At 42.9% G+C, this 24,245-nt stretch overlaps 1 protein-coding gene across 2 annotated transcripts in view; it reads left to right on the forward strand.

Moving 5' to 3' along the window:
* SH3PXD2A (SH3 and PX domains 2A) overlaps window positions 1-24,245 on the forward strand; it is a 230,729-nt gene that overhangs the window by 192,058 nt on the left and 14,426 nt on the right. For both annotated transcript variants that reach the window (XM_059477426.1, XM_059477427.1), the window contains 2 exons: window positions 11,986-12,099; window positions 16,059-16,142. In XM_059477426.1, coding sequence (XP_059333409.1) covers window positions 11,986-12,099; window positions 16,059-16,142 — 198 coding nt within the window. The remainder of the gene's footprint in view (window positions 1-11,985; window positions 12,100-16,058; window positions 16,143-24,245) is intronic.

Here is a 24,245-nt window from a genome sequence, read left to right on the forward strand (position 1 = left end):
CTGTTTGTTTTTTATGGCAGTGCCTAAGGGCCAGCTGAGATCAGGGTCCTGTTGTGCTAGACATTTAGGCCCCGTCTCCAGAGAATGGAAGTCTACATGGGGAACAGACAAAGGAAATGCTGTTCAGATCTGGGGGATGGAGGAGGGGAAGGGAAGTAACTAAGACTTGGAAACTGGGGAGGGAAAAACTCCTCCCACGTAAAGAACTGGTCTGGTTCTCAGCTCTCTTATGGAGAGCTCCCCAAAGCTGGGCCAGCTCCCCAGCTGCAGGACCATCCTCTTTCTCAGTTTGCAGTGAATGTGCAGCCTCTGTGCTCCATCACTGACCTTTCCTAAAGCAAGAAGGGGAAATCAATGTGCTTTGAGAGAAGGGGAAAGAAAATTTTTTTAAAATCCTCAAAAGGACCCCTAAAAAAGCCATCAGTCTGCCAAGAGTGAGATCCTGAAAAGTGCAAGATTGCAAAATGCCTGAAATGAAGGTTTTCTGTTGAAGATTTTCAGAGCAATTGGGGAATAGCAGGAGATACATCAAAGTTTAGCGCTTGCAGCAGGCTCCGGCCAGGTGTAGTTACAGGCAGTCCAGCATTTCCTCTTTTGGTAGCCTTGTGCTGGGGAGAGGGAAGGGTTTAATCTAGCATTCACTCACAGGGTAAGCTTAAGTGACTCCCTGTTGAAAAGATAAACACTGTGCCTCTATATCATCTGTCTAGCAGGTTTAGGTAATCCCTTACTGTGCTGCTTATTTTGTTTAAATGGTGCTGTATTGTGTAATGCATGTGTGTTTGTAATGAAGGGTCTGCAAATCTCAGCTTTTTGCCCAAGGACAGCATTACTCTTGCCCTTGTTTCATGGTTGATTTATTCCTAATGGAAAGGAATAAGCCTCACAATGATCTATTTGTCTTTTCTCAGATCCGTGAAATGTATGGAGATTGACAGCTCTTCTGTATCTCACGTCATTAATTTGCCTTGCTAACCTTTATTTAGCATCAAAAGATCAACTTCCCTGATTGTTGCCAGCAAATCTGTGCTTAGCGCCTGCTCTGGCTTTGTTTAAGCTTCAGGAGACAGAAAGGAGAGTCAGAAAATGAAAATATTTATGTACTGGGACTTTGACTTATTGTGCACTTAACTGTACCTTCCTGGAGGCAGACCAGCATCTGAAGCTGCCACAGCGTGGCCTTTTTCCATCAGGAGGGTGTTAATAGAAACATTGCTGTTGATGTTGTAGTGCAAGACTAACTCAGTGAGGTGTTTCTGGTTTCTTGGGACAGTGATTCTCTGCTCTGAGTCTAGCCTGCCTTTCCAGTCTGTAAGGAGCAACCAAAGCCTCAAGGTCAGTCTTTAAAGTCAAGATCCAAGGTGAGACAACCAAGGAAGCTACAGGAAATTATGTGCTTTCTGCCATGTGGTGAAAAAAAATCCTGCAAAGGAGCTTGAGCCAACGCTGTACCCTTTGTATCCAGAGGCTAAGCCAGAATGAGTAGAAATTAATGCTTAGTCACTTGGCTGTATGGAGAGTATTTTCTGCAATATAGGAGTGTTTTTGAGCTGGGGGGAAGCTGCCTTACCTGAACTTTTTGCCTCAGTAACTTTGCTATATTTACCTTCTTTTCTTATGCACTGCTGATGCACCTTTTTGTTGGAGCTGATGGACACAGTTATTCCTGGTTGTGTTTTTAAAGTCTGCATGGATGATCTCAGTTCCCCCTTCCTTAAAGATCAATACCTCTTTCTGTTTCACCTGCACAGAATCTACTCATTGTCTGGGACTTCACGATGAATGAAGATAAAAGGCAAATCTTTTTCTCCTTTTTCCATTTTTTCCAGTTTTCCATAATCTGCTCCAAATGGGACTAGTTCAGCTTCGCACTGAACAAAATATAGTAACAAATCTGAGTTTCTAAATATTAGAGAACCCTTCAGAACACAATGCGTTGGGTTTGTAATCTCTTCTGGGACGTGTCAGTGATACTCCTGCCCATGTATGTCCCTGCTGAGCACAATGTAGGTTATGAATTGGCAGCGCACTAACGCCCTGGCTGCTCTTGTTGCCAGCTATTCATCACTCTGGTGCTCATTTCCGAAGCTGTCATTTCCTGCAGCCGTGTGCAGGCAGCTCTTTGAGGCTCAGCTCCCGGGGTCACTGCAGAAACCGTGAATGGAGCTCAGGAGGAAGGCAATGAGCAGTGTCAGAGAGAGAGCAGAGTGCTGGACGTGGCTTACATCAGTGTTTGTGATAACACAACATCTGGGCTACCATCTTGCCAGATCTAGCTAATAAATAGAGCTGGACAGAAGCTGTATTTGGACAGCAGAGCTTCTAGGAACAGCCAGGACGTGGAAATGGTCATTTGTGAGATGGTTATCTGAGTGCTGCACAGCAAACCGAGGTGTCTCCGCTCCTTTAGCAGGAGTGTTGTGGTTCAGAAGGATCCCACAAAAGCTATTTGTAAAAGCCAGCACTTTTAATCTGGTGACTCAGCTGGGCTTCAGATTGAACTAATATTACTGTTTGATTGCTTTATCCTCAGATTTCTGCTGGATATTCCATAGCCTTTGTTCATTGCTTCAAGCTCTTGTGTAGCATTGCTCTGTTCTGTCCTGACATAACCAAAGCTTGCCTCAGAGGCAGAAAATGTGTTTTTAAATTAAATAAGGAATTCCTGTATGATCTTGACTCTAGCACCTGCAGTGCTGTTTTGTACTCTGCTAGGTTTTCTTCTTAGTTCTCAGACTCTTTATTCTGATTCTGTGTGATTATGAGGAATTCCCAGTAATGTCCCAACTGACACCACACTCTCTACAGACTTCAGAATAAGAAATTTAAACAAGAGCAACTTTTGTCACTCTGTATGGGAAGTAAATATTGGCCATTCTTTGCTGCCTATGAAGGCCATTTCCTATCAGCTGGGGTTAGGGGTCTGTAACTTTTTAAACCACTAGGAAGTAATTTGTAATCTTTGGACAAGATTACTGTGAGGCCCGTTTGAAAGCTTATTCATGTTTTCCTAGAGAAAGCTTGGACACAAAATGTGTTTTCTTTAAGATTAAGTCCTGTGAATGTAAAGGAAATTACTTGTGAGCTTGATGGTTGCACCCCGTTGGCTGACCACAGAAAATACAACCCCACAACTGGTCATGACTAATAGAGTCTCCCTTGGCTTCCAGTGCCCCGTGGGGTGGAAAGCCATCTGTTTGCATGCCTTTACTGGAATCTCTTGTTCGTGGCTCTGGAACATTTGCTGCAGGCACTGACTATGCTGGCGTAGCCTTTCTGAAGGCAGTGGATTATTTTTCTGCCATGGGTTGGGTTTGCCCACCAGATTTCTGTTTATTTTGCCCTCTCTGCTACAGTCCTCCTCTCTCTGCATCCCAGCCAAACCCACTTGATTGGGAGCCTTTGTAAATTACTGATTTATATAAACATGGTGACAACAACATCAATTTGGCAGGTTCCTTAAAGCCTCATGTCTATAGATTTCAACCTTTAAATGATGGGCTGCTGGAGATGAGATGGGGGACAGGCTTTAAGGAGGGTGGCAGATGGATTTTTTGCTTAACTTGCCTACTTGAGCAGCATCTTCGTAACAATAGCAATACGAAAGGAAATCTAGGACAGAAGTCCTTTTGGAGGAGAAAATTAATGGTTCTGGGCTGTAATTGAACATGGAGGAAGGAAGGTAGCCCAGGAACTTCCCATGATCAGGAAGGTTGTACTGGAAAATGTTAGCAGCAGGCAGTATCATCACTGCTCAACTTCTGGGACCATCTGAAGTAAACAAAACTTTAGGGAAAGGCAAAGAAGAAAGAGACCCTCCAGTACCACTTGTTACCCCTAGAGGCTTAATGCAGAACTTTTTGTACTGGCTATTCAGTCTGTGTGATCTCCACAATCTTACCTTGCCTTGTGGTTACTGAAATCACAAAGACTTCATCTTCAAAGGATCAGTGTAAATCTTTCACTTCTTAAGAGAAAAGAATTCAAAAGAAGGTGAAAATAGATGTATAGTATGACCAGAACTTGAGGTCAGACAGGAAATTTGGTGTCCAAATGGATCAGATAGAAAAAAAAAAGGAAGATCTGTGATCAGTAACCAGGTATTTTCTGTAACGACTGAGTTGGTATTGCAGGTTCGACATACACGGACATGTTGGACTATGTGGAATGCAGCTGACATTGCACAGACAGTTTCACCATTAGGTGTTCTTGAAAGAAAAGCAGGAAGGAAAAGATTATTTAAATTTTATTTTTAGAAGGTATTAGGATGTTTGAGCCTTGGAAAATATTTTTTTCCAGCTTCTTGGCTGCTGACTCACCTGTAAAACTGGCTGACTTTATTACTCTGTAGATCCCCTAAAGTGAGGGGTCTGGGGATGCTGGCCACCCCCTGGGCATGTTGGCTGTGTGTGTTTTGGAGCTGGACATGAGCAGGCTTAGCAAATGATGCTTTCATCTTCTCGTGTCTTGGGGAGACTGGAGTACTTCACAGTTTAAAAGAACTGGTGAAGTGGAATGTGGTGGGACTTGATCTGGGATTTACAGGCAATGTCAAAGACTTTTCCCTATCTGTTAATGTAGGTAGTGTGTTGATTCCCTTGCTTTAAGAACACAATGTGTAATTTGTACTGGATTATGTGATGGCTTTATGGATGTACGTGCCAATTCTAGAAAACGTGTTTGGCAGATTGCTGTGTTCCAGCTGTGTCAATACACAAATCTGAGGCCATTTTTTAAACAGGGAGGGGAAGCCCCTAGGTAACAATTGGATCCTAGCAAATAGCTGCAGATATAGCACTTGGACTCTGTAGCTATCAGTTTGTATTATCAGAACACAAAGATAAACTGTGTGCTGCACTTGAACAACTCCCTGTGCACATAGACGCCAGAAGTGTGTGTCACTCTAATGAGAGATAAATATATCAGTATTTTGCCAAATGTGCACCTCTGGAAGGCCTGTTGACTACTAGCTTATAAGATTTGAATAAATACAGTACTGTGGTATTTCCTAGTTGTCTAATACTCGGAATATCCATCGTCTCTGCTAGTGATGTAACTCATAAAGTATTAGAGCTGAGTTGTATATTATCCAGTTTTCTCTTTCCCATGAACTTTTCCCATGTTCTGATCACTTCTGTTTTTTTCCAAAAGTACTAGGGAAACACAATTCCAATCCCAACAGAAGACAAGGATAATGTGTGTTTGAGAGCAGAGGTCAGGCTGTGAATTTCCACATAGATACATGTGTGTTTATGCATATAATGTGATGTGAAACTAACTCAAACAAGCCAGATATTTCAGCCAGAATCTGTGATGCACTTTGGGACTCTGTATCAAACACTTATGTACACACCTAGTCAGCTGGTTTGGGCCCAGGAAGAATCATTAACTACCATGTTAATTCCCATGCAGTGGGCTCTCCATGCCAGCCAGCTGTAGGAGCAGCAGCAATGGGATTTGCTAGCAGCACAGCTGAGAATTCTCTGTCTACATATGTCACAAGATTGGCAGTAGAAGTGTAGGAAGAAGACAGACTGGAAGGATTAGGGCAGCAAATCCAGCTGGTTACCTTAACAACCAGTCACTGCAGGAAGAGTATGTTATAGCACCTAAAATCTGGGATTCACTTCAGTTTTCCTTGTGCTTAGTAACACCTGAAGCAGTGCAAGGACTGCAATTCCCTATGCTGCTGCTGAGCCCTAAGCATTGGCAGTTACTATCAAATATTGGTGGAGAAAGCAAACTGTGGTCTCAGCTCTTGGCCTTTTGTTCCAGCTTTTAGCTCCATAAGGCAGAATGCTGTCCTGTTAATAGCCAAAAAATGATATCAACAAATTTCAGCCTTCCAGAAGTCTCCACCTCCCCCTGCCTGCTCCTCATCTTCTCCCTCTCCTCAGGAAGCTCTCAAGTGTTGTTTCAATCAACAAATTAAGCAAAAACTGCTGCAGCCTGTACTCTGATGAGAACATAACTCAGCTTTGAGACCCTCCCTAAGGAGAGAAAGGAAAGTGTTTCCAGGGTTGGGTTGTCAGGGTTCCAGAGTGATACTCTTAAGGTCAGGTTTCTATTGCATTTTTGTAGGGACACCTGTAAATTTTCAGTTGAACACAAGGCACAGGAGTGTGCAACCTCTCATGCTCCTTCAATGTGTACTCTCTTCACTAAATATTAAAACTGTTACTCAGTTTTAAATACTGAGGGTAGCTTGCTGGGCAGACTGTAGCCTGTGGCTGTGTGGTTACTGTTGAATAGATGTGTGGTTTCTAAGGTATATCCTTCAGGTATTGGGTTATTGGTACCAGGAGCAAAATGTTTGCTTATTACCTTTTAAATCTTAACTGTCTTCTTTAAACAAGAAGTGCTCTTTAAAGAATAAAAAGGCAGAGTTTCTGTGTTTGTATTTCTTCATTAATTTTTTTACCACTATGGTAGAAGACCTGCTTTCTTAGCCCATGTAGAATCTCCAAATTCCCATGCCAGGCTACCAGGAAAGAAGGGACAGGTGTGATCCTTTTTTCACTTTTCTCTTACATGAAAAAAAAAGCCAACAGCTCTGCCCTATCACAGCACTGTGGGGTATTTCAGCAGCAAATAAAAAAGCCTCTTGGTGTTAAGCAGTAACTTGGGGTGCTGTATTTTATTCCTGAGTTCCTAAAGCAGGATTTAGTACCTGGAGTGCAAACACAGTAGTTGCAAGGCAACAGCCTTCACTCTTGAATGTTAGAGCAATCAGGCGAAGACATTTTGGGTGGCAACACTTGCTGTTGGATTTAGGGTTTCCCATGTGAGCCACACTCCCAGCTGTAGCTCTAGGACATGAACTGGCTGGAAGGATCATAATGCGTGGTTAATTTGGAATCCTAATCTATGGCCCATAAATATGTGGCACATAAAAGGCTATGAAGCTGTGCTGTGGATCTTAATTGTGTTTGAGCAGGATGTCTTCCACAAATATCTTTCTTCCTGGGGCATGTTTTTGGGCCCCACTTTCATCTCTAAAACAAGACAGACATTGCTCCATGGTTGAGGGGTGGCTGCAGTGAAGACTGCAGCGCACACAGGCTGGGAAACATTGTGTGTTTTGAGGTGAAAGCTGCCTTTAATATTTCAGCAGCTTTAAAAATTCATCCTAGAATGACAGCCTTACTCTTCCTTGCAGTGAGTCATTCACAGATTGCTGTACCCTCAACTGCAGTCAGCTCTGTGCTAGAAAGACCTCTTGCATGTATCTCCATATTTCAAAGATGCCTTTTCTATAAATTGTAAGAATAAAACTCTCAGCAATTGGAGACTGGCCTTCATATGAATTCAGTGGTTTCAATCTTGTGCCTTTTCCAAGTGTGTGGGACTGAAAAAGCCTTTTGCAGAGAGCAGGGCCAGCATGGACAATGGTAGTGTCTAACAGCACACAGACACAGGAGTGAGTGTGAGAATAAGCTTACTGCAGAAAATCCCTCTTGTAAAAGCTACTTCTGTTGCCTTTATACATCTGCTTCTACATATTCAGAGGTCTGTCAGAGGCAATTACTGAGACTGCCTTATGTGTATCAAATGTATATGTACTGTGTGGCAAGAGCTTTGGAGGGCTGGAAAAAGCAAGTGCCTTCAACTGTGCAGCAGCACCCTTGTCTTAGCTGTTTTTAATGAGTAGATCATATCTCTGAAGGGAAGTAATCAGCCTGAAAAGTAATCAACATGAAAAGGTCTCTGTGACTGGTCTGGAAGTGACCTAATTGCACCTAGTACTGCTTTGTAGGACAATTTATGTTGTTGGATCAAAAAATCCTCTTGAGAGAGTTCCAAGGCGAAGGGACTTAAAAATGAACAGCTCTCTGAAGCCCATAGACCATGTGTCAAATGTACCAGACTGCTGCTTGAGTGGGATTTTTTCAAGACTCTTGAGAGGTGGAGTGTTACTTAAGTATTTGTTTAGAAGAACATGTAGTCTACTCATGCTAGAGAAATAGTCATGCCCTTTTACAGTGGTGCTATCAGTCCTGTTTACTTTAGCTAAGCTCATAAAATGACAGTCAAAGTCTACAGAGAAATTAATGGTTGAGGAGAGAATTAGAAACCAAAGTTCAGCATGATTCTGCAATTTTATGTATTTGAAGTGTTTTGTAGCATCTTATGATCAGACAGGCTTCAATGGGAATAGCTTGTTCTCCTGTTGATGTGCAACATCCATTGAAGTATGGATGGGTAAGGATGCGTGCAAACATGAGCAAAACTGGCATAAAATACACTCCTTTAACTGGGTTCCACTAGTTTCCCATGATGCATGTTGTGGCTAACATTTGCTTAATTGTTTTGCTTTTCCAAAAGCCTTTCGGGAAGAGGACTTGGAATGCAATTATGAGCAAGAACACGATTATTTAAAGTCCAAGTATTTTTGTCATTTAGTCATTCTCCAGTGTGACCAATCCATTTTGCAATCACCATCTTGCAGTGTGCATTATATGCTTGTCAAGTGGAACTGGCTGTTTCTTGGTAACTTGTGAAATGCCTGGGAGTTATTTGAGCCTAGGTGGACTCTGTGAATGAGGAGATATCTTGGCTGTTGCAGCCTAAGGATGCTGACAGATGCCAACCAAAGCAGCAACATATGTGGGGACAAAATTACACTTCTACCTTAAAAATTTCTGTTCTTGGGTTAGTGTTAAGGCAGTTGGAGTGATGCAGCAAAGCTCACGTTGAACTTGTTCTGGACACAGTGGCTCTGTGAAGCTCAAACGCCCTTTAAATCCTCATCAGAGATGAGGGCTTGGGAGTCTCAGTCTAGACATCCATGCCTCATCAGTGTTAGAGTTGTTTTTGGTACCTGAGAGCCAGGGGCACCTGTAAGGGTTAACTCAAGCTGTAAAGCACTGCCTAATTTTTACAGATGGTGTGAGTGAAAGAGTGAACCTCAGTCTGGCTTGGCAGTGCACAGAGATAACTTTACATAATTCCCTGCAGATGTTGCTGCAGAATGGTTTTAATAATGAATTGTGAAGTCAAGCTAAACTCCAGCATAGAAGGAGAACTCAAAATAAATGCAATGTTTTGTTCTGTGTTTCAAAAGCAAGTTTTCTGTGATGCTCTGGGTTGGGAAAGATGGCAGGAGATGGTACAAGGGATTCTTTGCAAAAGGCTTGGGCTATAATGGTGCAAACTAAGACCATTCTGTCTAATTTGCCTGCAAACCATGAATACCCATGAACTTGAGGGTGACAGGCTGAAGGGATGGTGGCACCAAATAGCAGCTGCCCTAATGCTTTTAATGAGGGGATGGTGCAGAGCAAGTACTTCATGATCAGCCAGCAGAGTCCTGCAGTTGGTGGCTGTCATGCACAGGCTGTGTTGAGGAGCTTGTCTGCTCTGCAGCCATTTTCTGCTAGGAGTCAAATCTTGTGTGCTGTAATTTCCTTTCTGTAGGGTTATGGCTTGGATGTGCCATTATAATTTAGGTTTTGGTCTCATAAGGGATGTGCTGCCTCAGTAGTGGTTCCTTGGCCACTCTGAGACTTTGCACATCTTGCCTGTGAGCACCCAATTGTGACTTCTCTGCTGCCAGGGGGTGTTGCTGGAAGCTTCTCAGTCTTCTCAGTTGTTGAGTCTGTTTAAGCAAAACACACATTTTTCTGCTGACATGCTATTTCAATGGGCTATATTAAAGCCTTTCTTCTGTCCTTGTGAGAAGCAAGCTTGAAATTGGGGAAGAGAATTTCAGAGTGGGGGGCTGGTTTTCCCTGAGCTTGGACAAATGCTGTGATTTCTCAGTAGTTGTGGAGATTTCTCATTTATACTTTACCCTTGTGCAGAGTTTATAAGGGAAATCTTTAGAAAGAAATTATAGCTTTATGAGTTCTGTGGCAATTAGGAGCTTTAACCTGAGTCATCTTTAGATGGATGGAGACTCAGCTACACTATGGCCCTAAGCAAAAATCTAAACTTGGCTCTGGGGATAGTGAGCCAAACCAGAGGAGCTGTATTGTGAAATGGGCTAGCACGGGGTTGGTGTCAAGGAAGTGCCTTCCAGTCCTCCAAAGATGGTTTTACCATGGTTTGAATTCAGCCCAAATGTACATTTTTAAGTGTAGGCAAGTCCTTTTTGCGCTTGTGTTTCTTTCTGAGGAAGAAAGTAGGTAAACTATTCCAGTCTAATTAATGTCAGCTGGAAGCCAGCTTCTCACATTTTGTGCCTAATTATAAGTGTATGTTAAACTGTGTTTGCTACCCACGTTGATATGTTACTGGTGAAATCAGGAACAACCATGAGGACGTGTTTTTGAAACGGTCTGGCAGATCCTGCATGTTCACTGCTGTGGGCTTCATGGCAGGAGAATCCACCTCCTGCTGAGGGAGAATAACTAAATTTAAACTTTCCAACCATGAGCCTCGTGAAGCAAAGTTTCCAAACCTCTGCTGGGCCAGAAGATGGAAATCTGTGTCTGAATTTGGAGAGTAAATAAATAGAGCTGCCTAGGAGCTGCCCAGGGCCATGTGAGAGGTTGCTGCTTGGGGTCCATTGTCTCACAGCCACATGCCCCAGGGAGGAAAGCAAGGGCTTGTAGCTACTGTTCTCTGGTAAAATCTTCCATGACAGGATTTGGAATGAACTTGGGTGACTTCTAGCATGAACACTTGAGCATTGTTTCAGCAGGGTGGTTTTTCTCTTACAGACAGTTGCATGTGGCATGGGAGCAGAGCCCAGACCTTCTTCCCCCTCGCTGGGCTGGGCTGTGGGGTCCCAGCTCTGGGAGGGATGTGTGGCCACCTCACAGCTCGCTGGTGTTGGTGCCCATCTCTTTACAGCCCAGGCTGGCACCTTTGCTCTTCACAGGCAGGCTTGTGTGAAATTTGCTGTGTTTATGACAGCCATCAAAGTGTAAACTCTTCTGAGGTGCATGTACAGAAATAGCTGTTTTCCCAGCTCCCTCTGGGGAAGCTGGAAGGGTGGTAATGGACAACAGTTTGCATGGTCCTGACAAAGCAGCTTATGCTTTCTGGGGAAACTGGGCTATCACAGACAGCAAAAGAAGTGGTTTGGTTACCTGTTAGACTTTTTTTTTCCCTGTTGTCTTAACTCACACCTCATCTGAATGGAGGAGAATCTAATTGTGCTTTTATCTGAGAGCAGCAAGTCCTTGGGTGAGTGAGTCTATGTCAAAATCATTGGAGGATTCAATAAATCCGTGTAATCAAGCAAAAAAAGAGGCAAGGATAGTTGCAGTTGGAATGCATTTAATCTGAAACTGGCATGCATATAATTTTATTCATCCGTCCACAGATAGGACCCAAAGGTTATATCCATATATATTACTGAATGCTTAACATTTTTGTAGGTACTGGTTGAAACTTGGATGTTCAGGTGGGAGGACAAATAACTGGTGCTTATGGCCTGAAGTCAGATTTCAGTTGGCTTTTCTGTCTTTATTTCTGTTCTATGCAGTATTTTCTAGCTTCCCAGGGTATTGAATTCAGGTAATGTTTTTTAAACACCAGCTGTGGTTACAAGTGCTCTAGAAGCACTTTTATATCCCATTCTGAAGTCTGTGCTCTTCTATGAATGTCTTTGCTGTTTCCCTCATTTGCCTTTCGTAGTACTTCATATTAGGATTTGGGCAGTGTTTTTGCTGTCTAATATGTGCCCATGTACATATTTACATATACAAAGTGTTTTGATATTGTAGATGTGCTTATAGCAAGACCAGCTAGGTGAGACTGACTTAGGGAATTTCACTCAAATTTGTGGATGGACTTTGAATTTCTTAAAGTAAATTGATATTTGCTTCATTGCACCTTTTTTCTTCATTGCACACTACCACTGGGAGATGATCTGCTAGAAATGGTGTGATAGCACTAAACCCTTTCTTGTTCTAGGAAGCTGCAGAATACCTCAAACATGCACTGAAGCTGCTGACTGTCATCTTCTCTGTAGCATTTTACTATTCTTGTTTCTCTGAATGTTGACTGAGAAACTTCTTTTGCTTCTTTCTGTAGGTTGGTGGTTTGTGAGCACAGCAGAGGAGCAGGGATGGGTCCCTGCTACATACCTGGAATCCCAAAATGGAACCAGAGATGATTCTGACATCAACACATCTAAATTTGGGGAAGGTATGGAAAAATTTTTATTACCAAGAGAAAACTGGTATTCTCTTGCTTTATGCTTTTTCCCCCAAGTGAGAGATTCTAATTGGTAGGAGATGCATGATAGAGCCACAGGCCATTGAAAGGAGTGAGGTTTAACTTTAATGGTTGCTTCTCATAATTTCCTTTAAATTAATCTTTGAAATAGTTTCACTGCTGTTTGCTATGGTCTGTGATTGTGTGGAAAGGTAATTTTAATTGGTAAGGTCTCATTCTATTAAAAGTGAGATGCCATTTGTCATGTATATGTATTTAGCCACACTGCTTCCTTCTTTTTTTTTTTTTAACTAAAGATGCTTAATTCAGGTTCCAGAAATGAAATAGTTCAGCATTGCATGTTCCTCAGTTCCATTATGAAACACTAACCACATCTTAATGGGCTTCTCATGTAGCAACTGTGTACAAAGGACACTTTTATTATGATTTGCTCCATTCTAGTGAATCTGTTGCTAAACCTAGGTCTTCTTGACCTGACACTTATGTAAAATGAATGTGGAAACTCAGCTGACCTTTCCTTAGCACAGGCAGGAGGCTTAGAGATGTGTTGGGGTGACCATCTGCCCACTAACACAGCACACAGGCAGAGCCAGACTTTGTGCTGGGCTCCAAGGGTGACATCTGTGGCTTATTGAAAGCTTGGTCTCTGCAACTCATTCTTCCCTGCTCAAGTCTACCCATATCCTGGTTTAGAGACAGACTGGCTCTAGACTGGTAGGTCAGGACCAGTCTGGTATGATGCAACATCTCAGTGGATGCAAAAGCAGTGAGTAAAACTTCTCTGTTATTAAAGAACAGAACTTTACTGCTCTGCTCTGCAAGCACTGGAGAAAGCCTTGACTGTTGGTCTCTAGCTCCCTCCCTTCTCCTGACTCTTAAATATGGTGTGTGCTTGACAGCCTTACAGCTTAAACTGCTTTCATTTCATGCTCTCCTCCTCTTTCATGTTGCCCTCTGGAGTGCACTCTGCACAGGGATGCTGCCACCCAGCAGTCTCTTCTGGGTAATGGAAAATCTATCAAATATTCCTTATCTCCTCCTCTCTGTCCCTTTTAATCCATTACACTGCTCTCTTCAGCTATGGTCAGCAGTCCTGCTCTGTGCCTCACTCCAAATCCAGGTATGCTGAAACTTGAGACTGCCCTTCCCTTTCTGCTCAGCTCCATCTCAGTGACAGATGTAATTGCATAACCTCTGCAGCTGCTTTTATGTGCCCCAGATTTTGCTTGCTTGCTTTTTAGTAACTTTGGTTTATATTATTAGCTGTCTAAGCTGAGACTTCCTACATTCTTTGTTTCTTCCCCTCCAGTTTTTCTCTACTTGGGCTGTTTTTCTCCATATAATTACTTCACAGGAGAAGTAATTACTTGGATTCACTATCTTTTAAAAGGTGTATCAAAGTGACTGTACTTAGACAGAAAACTTGCCAGCTCTCTCCAGATAGGCAGGAGAAAGGGGCTCAGATGTAACTGAGGAGGAAGGCACCTCTAGTGGATAAATGCCTTAGCCCCACAATTTAGAGCTTGCACAAGTTTCAGAGTGACTCCAACAGACATTGACTTCCTGCAACTGTGCAATCTCTCTGCTCCCCCAACTTGGAAAGCACAGGAACACTGATGTAGGGAGCTTTGTGTATCAGCCCCTTGTCCCTCCCCATGTGAACAGGCCTGGAACAAGTCCACAAGCCAGGCAAACCTTGAAGTCTGCTCTGCTGTGGCAGGCCCAGTAAAGATAGCAGGGGGCTGAACACATCTTGCTAATAATCCTGCCTCTACTAATATAACAGTAATATTTTCATGTGTCTCTTAAAAAGCCTGTTCACTGAGAAGGGCAGAAGTGTTTCCTCCCTGCACCTGAGCTTGCACAACATTTCTGTCTGGATGAAGGCAGACAGGTTGTTACCCAGGCCTGTGTTTAGACCAACACATCTTGCCAGGCTTGGAAAACAATCAGCAATCTAAAGAAACATTTAACAGCTACAGGATCTGATAAAGTAAACATGTTAAAATAATCTCTGGAAAGGCATAGACACTTGTTAATAGGCAACCTTTCTGGTGACTGTGGCATGACCAACCAAGTCCAAGTCTGGGCAAAATGACAAAATTCAGTATTTTTAAGTTAACAACCCTGGCTCATACAGAAGCATCATTGTAAAAGGGCTGTCACTGGGGATGGCCATGCATTGTGAGGACACAGTGTGGTGGATCTGTGTGACCCAGGCAGCCTTATTGCAACTTCTCTCTCTGCTGTAATCTGTGTGTCAAGCAATGTGTCCTGTGTTGTCTCCCTGTGTAGCATGTGTGTAACTGGCAGTCTAATGTCCTGTTGATTTGGGGAAAGTCACCAGGTTAAATCTGCTCATCTTTTGTCCCTCCATGGGCTTCCAAGAGGATCAGTGATTTCCATGAGCCAAAACCACAGCTATCTAAAATTTTGAGATTTGGCTCATCTGAAAATCTGTGGTTGATTTTTGACCAACGTGGGATCAAAGGGAAAGTACAGAGTACCAGAGACTAGATAATGTACCTGTTCAACACCATTCACCACACCTCCACCTAGGGTGGTGTGGAAAGGTTTGGGCCTTACAGTAAAGGAGAAATTGAGGAGAGTGGGCTAGATGCAAAAGTCTGGTCTAAGTCCCTGACAGATATAAAGGACAAAAAGTCAAAAGCCACTTGTTGGTGAAGTTTTTTTTTTCTTGCCCAGCTTATGATTTCCCAATCAAGTAATTTTGCTGTGCCTGATTGCCAACAGAACACAGTTCTAGGAAACAACAGTGCTTACTCCAGTATAAGGATATAATCCCTAAATAAGTGCACATATACAGAATTGAATTATTATTAATGATGTGATATCAAAGTTTATGAACAGCTTTCCAGCACCACTGGTAAAATGATTGTTTGCACTTCAGCTATCACTGCCTTGCAATATCTTGCATTGCTTTGCAGCAGCATCTAGTCCCCTTGCAGTAGTTGCCAAATTGGGATGGAAGCCCTTGAATGGAAAAACGTTTGTCTGTGTTTCTGTGCCGGTCTCATGGTTCCAGTGTCTTTCACACCTGTACAGGCAAAGGAAGAGTCTGAGTAGAGATCTAAGTATGTGCTCCAGAAAACAAGTGGTGTCCTCTGTGCACAGCTGCTCTCACAGTGCCATTTCCATAAGTGTCTTGTCTTTGTTTATACTTTAAGCATTGTTTTAAGTATTGTTTGAGTATGTAACTGACACTCAGTCCTGGCTTGTTAGCTTCTTGAGCCTGCTGAAAAATTGCAAGGTTAGTTTTTTCCTGATATTGTAATCTGTATATTGGAAGTTTTGATCATGAGAACCAGCTGTGGCAATGAATGCAAGTCATGTCTTGCAAGCACATCAGACTTTTCACTTGGGTTCAGTTCCTGAGTGCTGCTCTTATGAGGGAACTTACATAAGAGTTTGTGGGTTTGTTTATAGTGTGATAATTTTTCTTAGAGAGGTTTAGAGCCCTTGGGTTTCATGTTGTGTGCAGTAGACTGAATTCCCCAAAGATCATGCAGCTGAATTAGAAGATACAACAGTGATAATGATGTGTCCTGCCACTGCATTCTCCTTGGACAAGTTGTCTTTAGTTGTGCAGCTTGTTTTGGAGTGTGTCTATGTTTTTGATTTTTTTTTTTAATTATTATAATTACTGCTTTTTAAGAAATGCCAATAGCAGGAGTAGCAATTTGTGACAGTTCTGGATGGCTCACATTGCTCAAGCTCAAGAAGTTAACTTGTTCCACTGTATTGTATAAACTAAAACAAAACATCTGCATCCCACCTAACCCATTCCCACTAACAAGACCAGTGCTTGTAAATGCCATGTTTTGTTTTTATTCCTCACCCTCCCATCACTTTTTTTTTTCTTCTGTTTTTTCCCCCTTTGTTTTGTTTCCATCCATGTTCCAAACTAGTTTCTAAGCGACGCAAGGCTCACCTGAGGCGCCTGGACCGGCGATGGACGCTGGGCGGGATAGTCAACAGGCAGCAGAGCCGAGGTGAATTCACAGCTTCCTCTGGCACCAGCCACTCAGGGGCACCAAAAGCCACACTGCAATTCAGCAGCTGTGTGGCAGGACCTGCATCTTTGGCACTTTGGTAGTGAGGGGCCAAAGCTCCAGAGTTCAGCTGTGGGTTTCCTACGTGGCACCTGGAGGGTGGCTCAGAGCCAGGATTAGCCACCCCAGGAGCTGGAAGCTGGTCATCAGGGGTAGCTCTGCAGCCTGACTTTGTGCTGCCGGGGAAGCTCACATCTGTTGTGTTTTAATTTGGACATATTTGTGCTCAGTCTTTCCTGCCTCAGTAAGGACAAGTGATACTTTCAGGGCTGTTAAAATTAGTTGAATGCCAAAAAGCCATGGTTGGAGATGTGAACACTGGAAAAGCGTGTGGTGTGGAAAGATGAGAATCCAGTTGCATTCCCCTCTCTTCCTTGCAAGCAGTGCTTGGTACTAAAGAGAGTCTTGAGAACTTTTGGGAGTTTTTGGCATCATTCCCAGGTATTTAAAATGCCACCAGTAGCAGCATTTTAGTTGGTTTGGTTTGTTGTGTGTTCTTTCAGCTTTTGCTGGTCTAACAGTGAGTGTGGCAGGGTAAGGGGGAACACCTTGTGTTTGGGTGAAGCCTGAGGAGTCCTATAAGTAAAATATTTCTTAAGGGCAGATGAATCATCTTTCCCAAACCAAAGGTATCCCTATCTACCTCCTGCTCTACTTGGAAAATCATCCGGTGTTTTCATTGCCCTTGGTAAAGGAAAGGTGGGACAAGGCACCATTTGCACCTCTGTAACTTTAAGACAACCTTACTGGTGTAAGCACAAGAGGTGATCCTCAGTTAATGGAAAGGTGCCTTTTCCTATTAAGGAATGTACTTTTAAAGTGGCAAATTTACATCCTGGATTTGATGATGATACCATGTGCAGACTCCTGTCTCAAGCACACCCAGCTTTTCAGACCCTTTAACTTTGTTTCAAATTATTATTGAGGAAACAAAAGCAACAATAGCTGTGTTCTACCTGCCATAGCTTGACCTTGCAGAAACTGAAACTACCATTAGAAGACAAGGTCTTGCTTCTCAGCCACCAAATGCACTCTGAAGGCACCAAAAACCCCTCGTAAGCACACATGCTGTCTTGGGGAAGGGGGGGGGAAGTGTGCTTATTTCTGTGCCCCAGCTGTTTGGGAGCTACTGACTTTGTTTTGTCAAACTGTGCTAGATGCTTCCTGGCAATTTAACTGGGAGAATTTATGAGAATCAGTTTTCTAAACAATTTATTTACTGGTGAAAACAAATGCATTCTTTTCTATTTGTACAATATTGCAAACAAAACTCTATAAAATATTAAGACTGCATAACCAGTCCCTTAGCAGTCAGCTGGTAAGACTCAAGGACCTAAGATGCATTCCCAGGTTTTCCCTTTTGCATTCTGATGCCCACCATGTGTGCATCTTCTCCAGACCAGTGTCAGTGTCCTCCCTGGCAGTCTTCCTCAGTACAGGCTCCCCTAATCTCTTGAATCTTTGCCTTTTTCTTGCTTTACAGTTTCTTCCCTATTAGGCCCAAGCAGGGCTGGGGTTTTGAGGGTGTTGGAGAATATGTGCTTTATCTCAGACTGAATCTTGGCACTTTGACTTGGCACAGACTTCAGCAATCTGTGATTTTGTCCAAGGTTTGGGGCACCCTCTGTGGCTGAGCTGCTTCTATAAGGTCTCTGCAATGTATTTCAGCCACAGCTAGCTAAAAATAAGCTGTTTATTGTCATCAGAAATGATAGCTTAGGGAATCCTTACAAGAGCAGGCTTACTGGAAATAAAGAAAGTGACTTGAATAAATGGGCACAAGTTGGAGACAGTGGCTTCATGATCTGGCAGAGCTGCAGCCTGTGCAGACATCTACTCCTTCCAAACTGCAGTTGTTGGAAGTATGAGTCTCTCTGGGTGTCCAGCCTGCTGTTCTCTAACAAAACACAGTTTATATGAGGTCAGGAGAGATTTTCTCCCATCTTCCCCTCCCATCCCAGCCCAGAAGACTTCTAACAAGGCCAAATTTGGGTGAATTTGCACTGAAATGACAGCACAAAGTGTACATATACACTCCCCTGCCAACCTTCAAGTCCTTGCTCCAAAGCACAGAAGAAGTCAAGTTGTTCAAACAGGAGGCTGCCAGAATTGTTCAACACAAGCAGAACAGCTTCCCCTTCCCCACTTGGCCTCTTCCTTGGAAACAAACTCAATTAAACATTTTGGCTGAAATTTTTCCCACCCAGCAATATTCTGCTTGAAATAGTCCTTGCTGCTGGAAGCTGGAAGGGTTAGCTCCAGGAGTTCACTGGAGTTTAAAAGCAAGCTGTAAAGGATGCCTCCCTTTGTATTTATGCTTGGGTACCTTTAATAAGCATTTCTATCAGTTAGGCCTGTGATAGAATCACTTTAAGGCTAGAATCAAAGGAATTAAGCATTGCTTCTGAAGGGCAGAATGTTCTAAGTGACTTGAATGTTGAAAACACTGAGAAAGCTGGAGTGCAGAAGAGAAGGGTGTTTGCTTCCCTGTTGGACTGTGCCTGATGGGGGAAAATTATTAGGGGTAGCATATGGCGTATTTATTTCTAACTTTTCCAAAGCCATTTGAAGAGGCTAGGCATCTCTGACCTCCAGATATTTGGAAGCAATGTTACTGGGTCTGTGAATAAGAAGCATGAAAGACAAATTGTTGAATATCATGGTAGTCCTCCTTTTTTAAACCTGAAAAAAATCTGCACGGGAACAGCTGTAGTCTGTTTCTACAAAGAGAAACAGATGACTTTTGTTGCTGAACTTTTCTCTTTAAAATGGTCTGTGGTGTGCCCAGATCTAAGAGATTACATTGGTTTGTGTTTCTTATGTAGCTGCAAAGCTTGCGGTTGTTTTAATGTTAAATGTGGTACATTTTCTAAACTTTTTCCTATACATTCTAAAACTCCAGTAATACAATATGGGTTGTGAGGAGAACCCTGAAAGTTTGTAGTTTTCCTCAGACTTGACACTCATTAGACCTGCAAGCTGCAGAGTTCATTTTTGTACAGGGTTAAATAGTAATTGTATGCATGCAGTTATTTGGCACTTCCCCTGGAAGAGAATTTAGGATTATTTACAGGCTTAATTTAATGAAAAGTCATTTGTGCTTTTACAGTTTGATTGGCAAAATTGGGATGTTACATGCCTGTCTTCTATGCCAGATATCTGACCTAAGTTATTGCTGCTTTGGTTCTGTGCCCAATGCTTTCAACTGGAGCTGTTACAATGCAGAAAAGCACTTTAAAGTTATTCATACCAACAATATAGTGACATATGGGCTGAATTTCTGCCAAATGAGCAGAAGTAGTATTTAGGAGTAGCTCCTAGCACAAGGAATAAGCTATTCATTGAAAGAGTTGAAGTTAGAACTTCCCACTGCTTGCCTGTCGTAGGGAGTGAGGGAGCTTGGTGGGCAAAGGTGGTGTGTAGAGGGAAGGCAGCCGTGTAACCCAGTGGTCTTGATACTTGAACCTGATCCTGACTTGGTTTTAATACTGGAACCCCATGTCCTAGCCCAGGTGAGTGGTTCTTCAGCCAGTTTTGTAGCTGTGGAAAGAGCACTTGGTCAGTATTGATAATCCAGCCTGGCTGATGTGCCTGTGCACTCTTACACTTTCCTGCATCTCACCAGAGCTGCTCTGCCCTCTTTGGAAGCCCCCTCCATGGGACTTCTCCCCTTGTTTTCGCTCTTTCCTGCTTGTGCTTGATGGTGATGAAGTCTTTGTCAATCACAGCAGAAGACTGTGAGTGACACTGCTGTGCTAAATCAAACCAGCACAGAGCAGCTTCAGACTTAGTTTGTTCTCTCCTTTGGTTGGTTTTTTTTTTTGTTTGTTTGTTTGTTTGTTTGGGTTTTCTTTTACTCTGTTCTCCAAGGAAAGTAGTAAATGCTTATTGGTCCTTGCTTGGTTGAAGTAAGAGCGTGCACAATACAAAGCTGTTTAGAAGAAATGTCATTACTGTTCTTTTCTATCTGTTGGCACAAGGTTTTCTATTATTTAAAACAAAAATCAGGGAAGGGAAGAGGGACAAAGGCTGAAGAGCTTCTGTCTGCAGATGAACACATTTGATAACTGGATAGTCATTCTCTCTCTGCATATTTAGGCCAGTAAAATAAAGTCCATGTTGAATTAATGCATTGCTTTCTGGAACAGAGAGACTTTTTCCAGAAGCAGGTCTGACAAAGGGGGGGTGGAGCGGAGGAGTGGGGGAGGGCAAACACAGACTGCTGACAGAGGGGAAAGTATTTTGAAAGAAAATTCTTCTGTGGTTTGGAAGATGTAGGTTTGGGGCTGTTGCATTTTGCTGAGAAATCATTAATTGGCTAATTTCTAGCCCAGTTCCCCTCTATCCCTTCCCCTACTCCTACATATCAAACCAGGAGGGGGTCACAGAAAGTTGGGGGCATGTACAAGCCCCAGCTGAGCAAAGGAAATGATTCCCTTATTTGGTTGGCTCCTGGAGCACTGCTGCTAACTTCCACGCTTATTAATGGAGGCAGAAAAGAGAAAACTTACAAAACAGAGGTGAAGGAGAGGAATGTGAAATGTGGCTCTCAGAACTTGGAAGCAGAAATGTCTGAGCACTGGCTGTTTGCCTGGGAAAGATGAGGCAGATTGTGCAGGGCTGGAAACGTGCGTGGTATTTTAGCTGCTTCAAGGCAAGGCTCCTGTCCCAAAGAGTTTACAGCCTAAACAAAGAGAGGGAGATCTGTGCATCAAAGGAACGTGGGCAAGTGGCAATTTGGCATGAATCTTACTGCAACCAAAGGGGTTTTCACAGTGTAAAATGATCCTTCTTCAGTATTTTTAAAAGCTTTTAGAGAAGGACTAAAACTAAGCTTGTTTGGGAAGGCAGGAAATCAGGGTAGGTAAGGCTTTTTTTAGGAAGGATTTGAGAGCCTCAGGTTATTTGATATTTGATCAAGGAAGGAGCGTGCTCAGGTTGATGAAGCATCATATGAAAGGCATGAGGCTGAGTGGGAAAAGATCACAGAATTTGAAGGAGGGGGAAATCCACATGAACATGTGAGTGTGTGTAGTAGGGCATTAAAGCAAGGCACAGCACACAGGCTTGAAAATTCAAGATGGAGCAACTGAATTGGGAATGTCCTTAGTAGGAGTCTGGTTGAAATGCCGGAGAAGTGCTGTGCCAAGGGCCTTCTGCAAGAGCAGTGTGTGCTGAAAGGCTGGGAAGGAAGCAAAGCAGGCAGGAGGTGGCTGCAGTGGCTGTACAAAAGAGTCACTGAAGGGACAGTGAGGAGTAGCAGTGGTGGAGAACTTTGAAAATGTCAGGGCAAGTCTGTCACCTCAGTGATAGACTAGGAGGAATCTGCAATAACAGTGCCAAGGGAACTGGGAAGATAGAATGAAGGAGATTTTGAAAGAGCTACTGAAGCTCTGTGACAACTCAAGCTGTAAAACCATAGGTCTGCTTTCCTTGACCTGACTTTAGGTATAAATCCAGACAGCCAGGAGGAGGGACCAGGTTGCCATTTCAAGACACCTCATAACTTCAATGTGCTCAGTCACACATGCAAAATATGGAATTCTTGTTTGACAGATGGGATTGGAGGAGCCTCACAGGCTCTGTCAGGTTCAGTGTCTTGCTTTGTCAGCCAAGTCAGTACAATTTCTTCAGGAGGGAATGGAGCTTCATCTTAGCTGTCCTGAGGTTTTTCCTGTGAGAGAGGTGTCCTAACAGGTTGCTTGGTATGGAAAATGCGATAACCAATGCTTAAAAATTCTTCTGAGATTCCCCTTTACTACTTGACAGAAATACATCAGGTGAAACAAAAGAAAGCTTACTCAGAAATAGGTTGTTTAAAGGGAATGTGTTGGAATGCACCCAACTGCTCACCATGTGCAAGCTGTGATCCTACACAAAAAAAACCAAAAAAGCACAGTTGTCAAGGTCTGCAATTATCCAAAAATAACTGTCATTGACATTAAGTCCTCCTAAAATTTAAGAAGTCAGATGTCTCATCCCTCATTTTTCTGCAGCCAGTATGTTGTATCACAGCCAGTGAACGGGCTGGGCAAGACAGAAGTAGTATTTCAGTCCTTATTACACTGTGACTGCAGAGGTGACCTGTTGCTACATGATGAGCATTGCCAAGGTGGCTACAGGTCATCTTGCTTTGCTGTAAATCATATGATGGTTTAATAGCTGTATTATAAATTCTTTTTATGTGAAAAGTTGCACTTCATTAAACTTCATCTTAAAATGGGTGGGACAAGAAACATGGGCGTGCCTAAACTAGCCAGATTTTAGATCAAGTTTTGTATGAGTTGTTTTGACTCTGCTCTGCATTCAAAAACTGGTTTTAAAGTGTCTTTTTAGTTTTAGAGCTATTGCTGTTTATGTATAGAAGAGGCCTCAGCTTGGCAAAACACCACGGTGTTGCTGGAGGAACACAAAATGGTTGTGTTCCTGTTTTGGCGGGGTTTTTGTATTCTTTCCTTTTTCCTTTTTTTCTCCTCTTCTAGTGGTTACAGAAGGACATTAGATGTTAAAAACTTGTGAGAAAGTGATCCATAACATTTAAACATCTGTGATTTGCTTGTACCAGGGCTGTTGTGTACATCTGTATAGACCATGTGGTGTTATGTGGCTGTCATGCAGGGCACTGTGCAACTCTGATCCTTTGTCCTGTGTATGTGCACACCTTCCTGCTGGACAGCCCTACCTGTGCTGCATTTTCTGGGGGAAAGTCTTTGTTGTTATAAAAAAGCCCTCTCTGTAGTACTGTGGGCTGTTCCAAGGACACAGGTACTGCTCTCTGCTGTCCATGCTGTTTTCCAAGTGATCCACCAAGATCTGTCCCTATATTTTGATCCCAGTTCTCTACTGTATTTGTTCAGGAGACTTTAGGTAGAACCAGAGCAAAATAAAAGCCTGCCTTCTATTAGGAAGGAGGAAAAGGAAGAGGAGAAAGGTACATTGACAGGGAATTGAGGCTTTGGAATAAGTAGTGGACTGAGCACTGGGTTGCCACGGTGTCTGGGAGGGCTGGGAGAGCACAGCTACAGCAGCAAGGTATGAGCTGGGTGGTTGAAATAGTGCAAAAATTCTGGTTGTGTGTATTTTAAATAGTGTCTGTGTCTGGGGAGGAGAGAGAATGACACACAGTAATCCTTTCCTTCCGACCCAAGCAGGTTGCAGTTGGATAATGCATGATGTGACAGATGTGTATTGTAGCTCTTTGCCAAGCGGGCTTTGCCTCTTCATGCATGCCTTGTTTGGATTTACTGGGGCAGCTCAAAATCCAGAGAGGAACCTCCTTCAGCTCAGCTGGGAAAGGTGTCTAGGGCCTTGAAATTAGTGATAAAGGAATGGGAGTGGAGTTGGCAATTAATAGATCTCTGGATGTCACTCAGTAAGAGCAGAGCTGCCTTCTTGCCATTTTTAGCTCAAAGGGGGTAAGACTTTGATCCCGGTGTTGCTGAATGCAGCCTTTTAGCTGGTGTGTGTGCTTTGTAGCATGTAGTAAAGTTTATTCTGCCCACTTGACCTCAACACTGAGGTTGATGTAACAGAAGCTGCAGCTGGGGAATACGAATTATCCTTTTGTTTGTCTTTTTTTTCCCCTGGTAATTCTGAAGTCAAAACTTAATGAACCAAAATTATATGCTTTTGTATTCTCTGTAGATCTGAGCATATAACTTCAATGGTAGGTCTGGGATGGTTCACTGACTTCTGTTTTATACTCTTGCCTGTCACAGAAGCTGAATGAAGCCAGCATGATATATCAGATTTGTCAGTGTAACTCACAGCAGTGTCATTCTGCTGTCTGACGCTCTGCTGATTCTCTCATGAAACCATTTATCTGAGTTAAGTCTTTACAGTAACTTTACATATCAGTCATGAAGTGTCAAATATCTTTTCTAAAGACTTTTGAATAATAATCTGATATGTTGAATGCTATTATCGGTCCTCTTCAGTGACACGTCCACTGAGAGTTCCCCTGCTCCCTTCAGCAAATTTTGGTTTATACAGAGGATCCACTGGCTAGAGATAATCTTTGAGAAACAAAACAGAATTTACACT

This window comes from Ammospiza nelsoni, chromosome 8 (genome assembly GCF_027579445.1).
Source record: "Ammospiza nelsoni isolate bAmmNel1 chromosome 8, bAmmNel1.pri, whole genome shotgun sequence".
Classification (NCBI taxonomy): Eukaryota; Metazoa; Chordata; class Aves; order Passeriformes; family Passerellidae; genus Ammospiza; species Ammospiza nelsoni.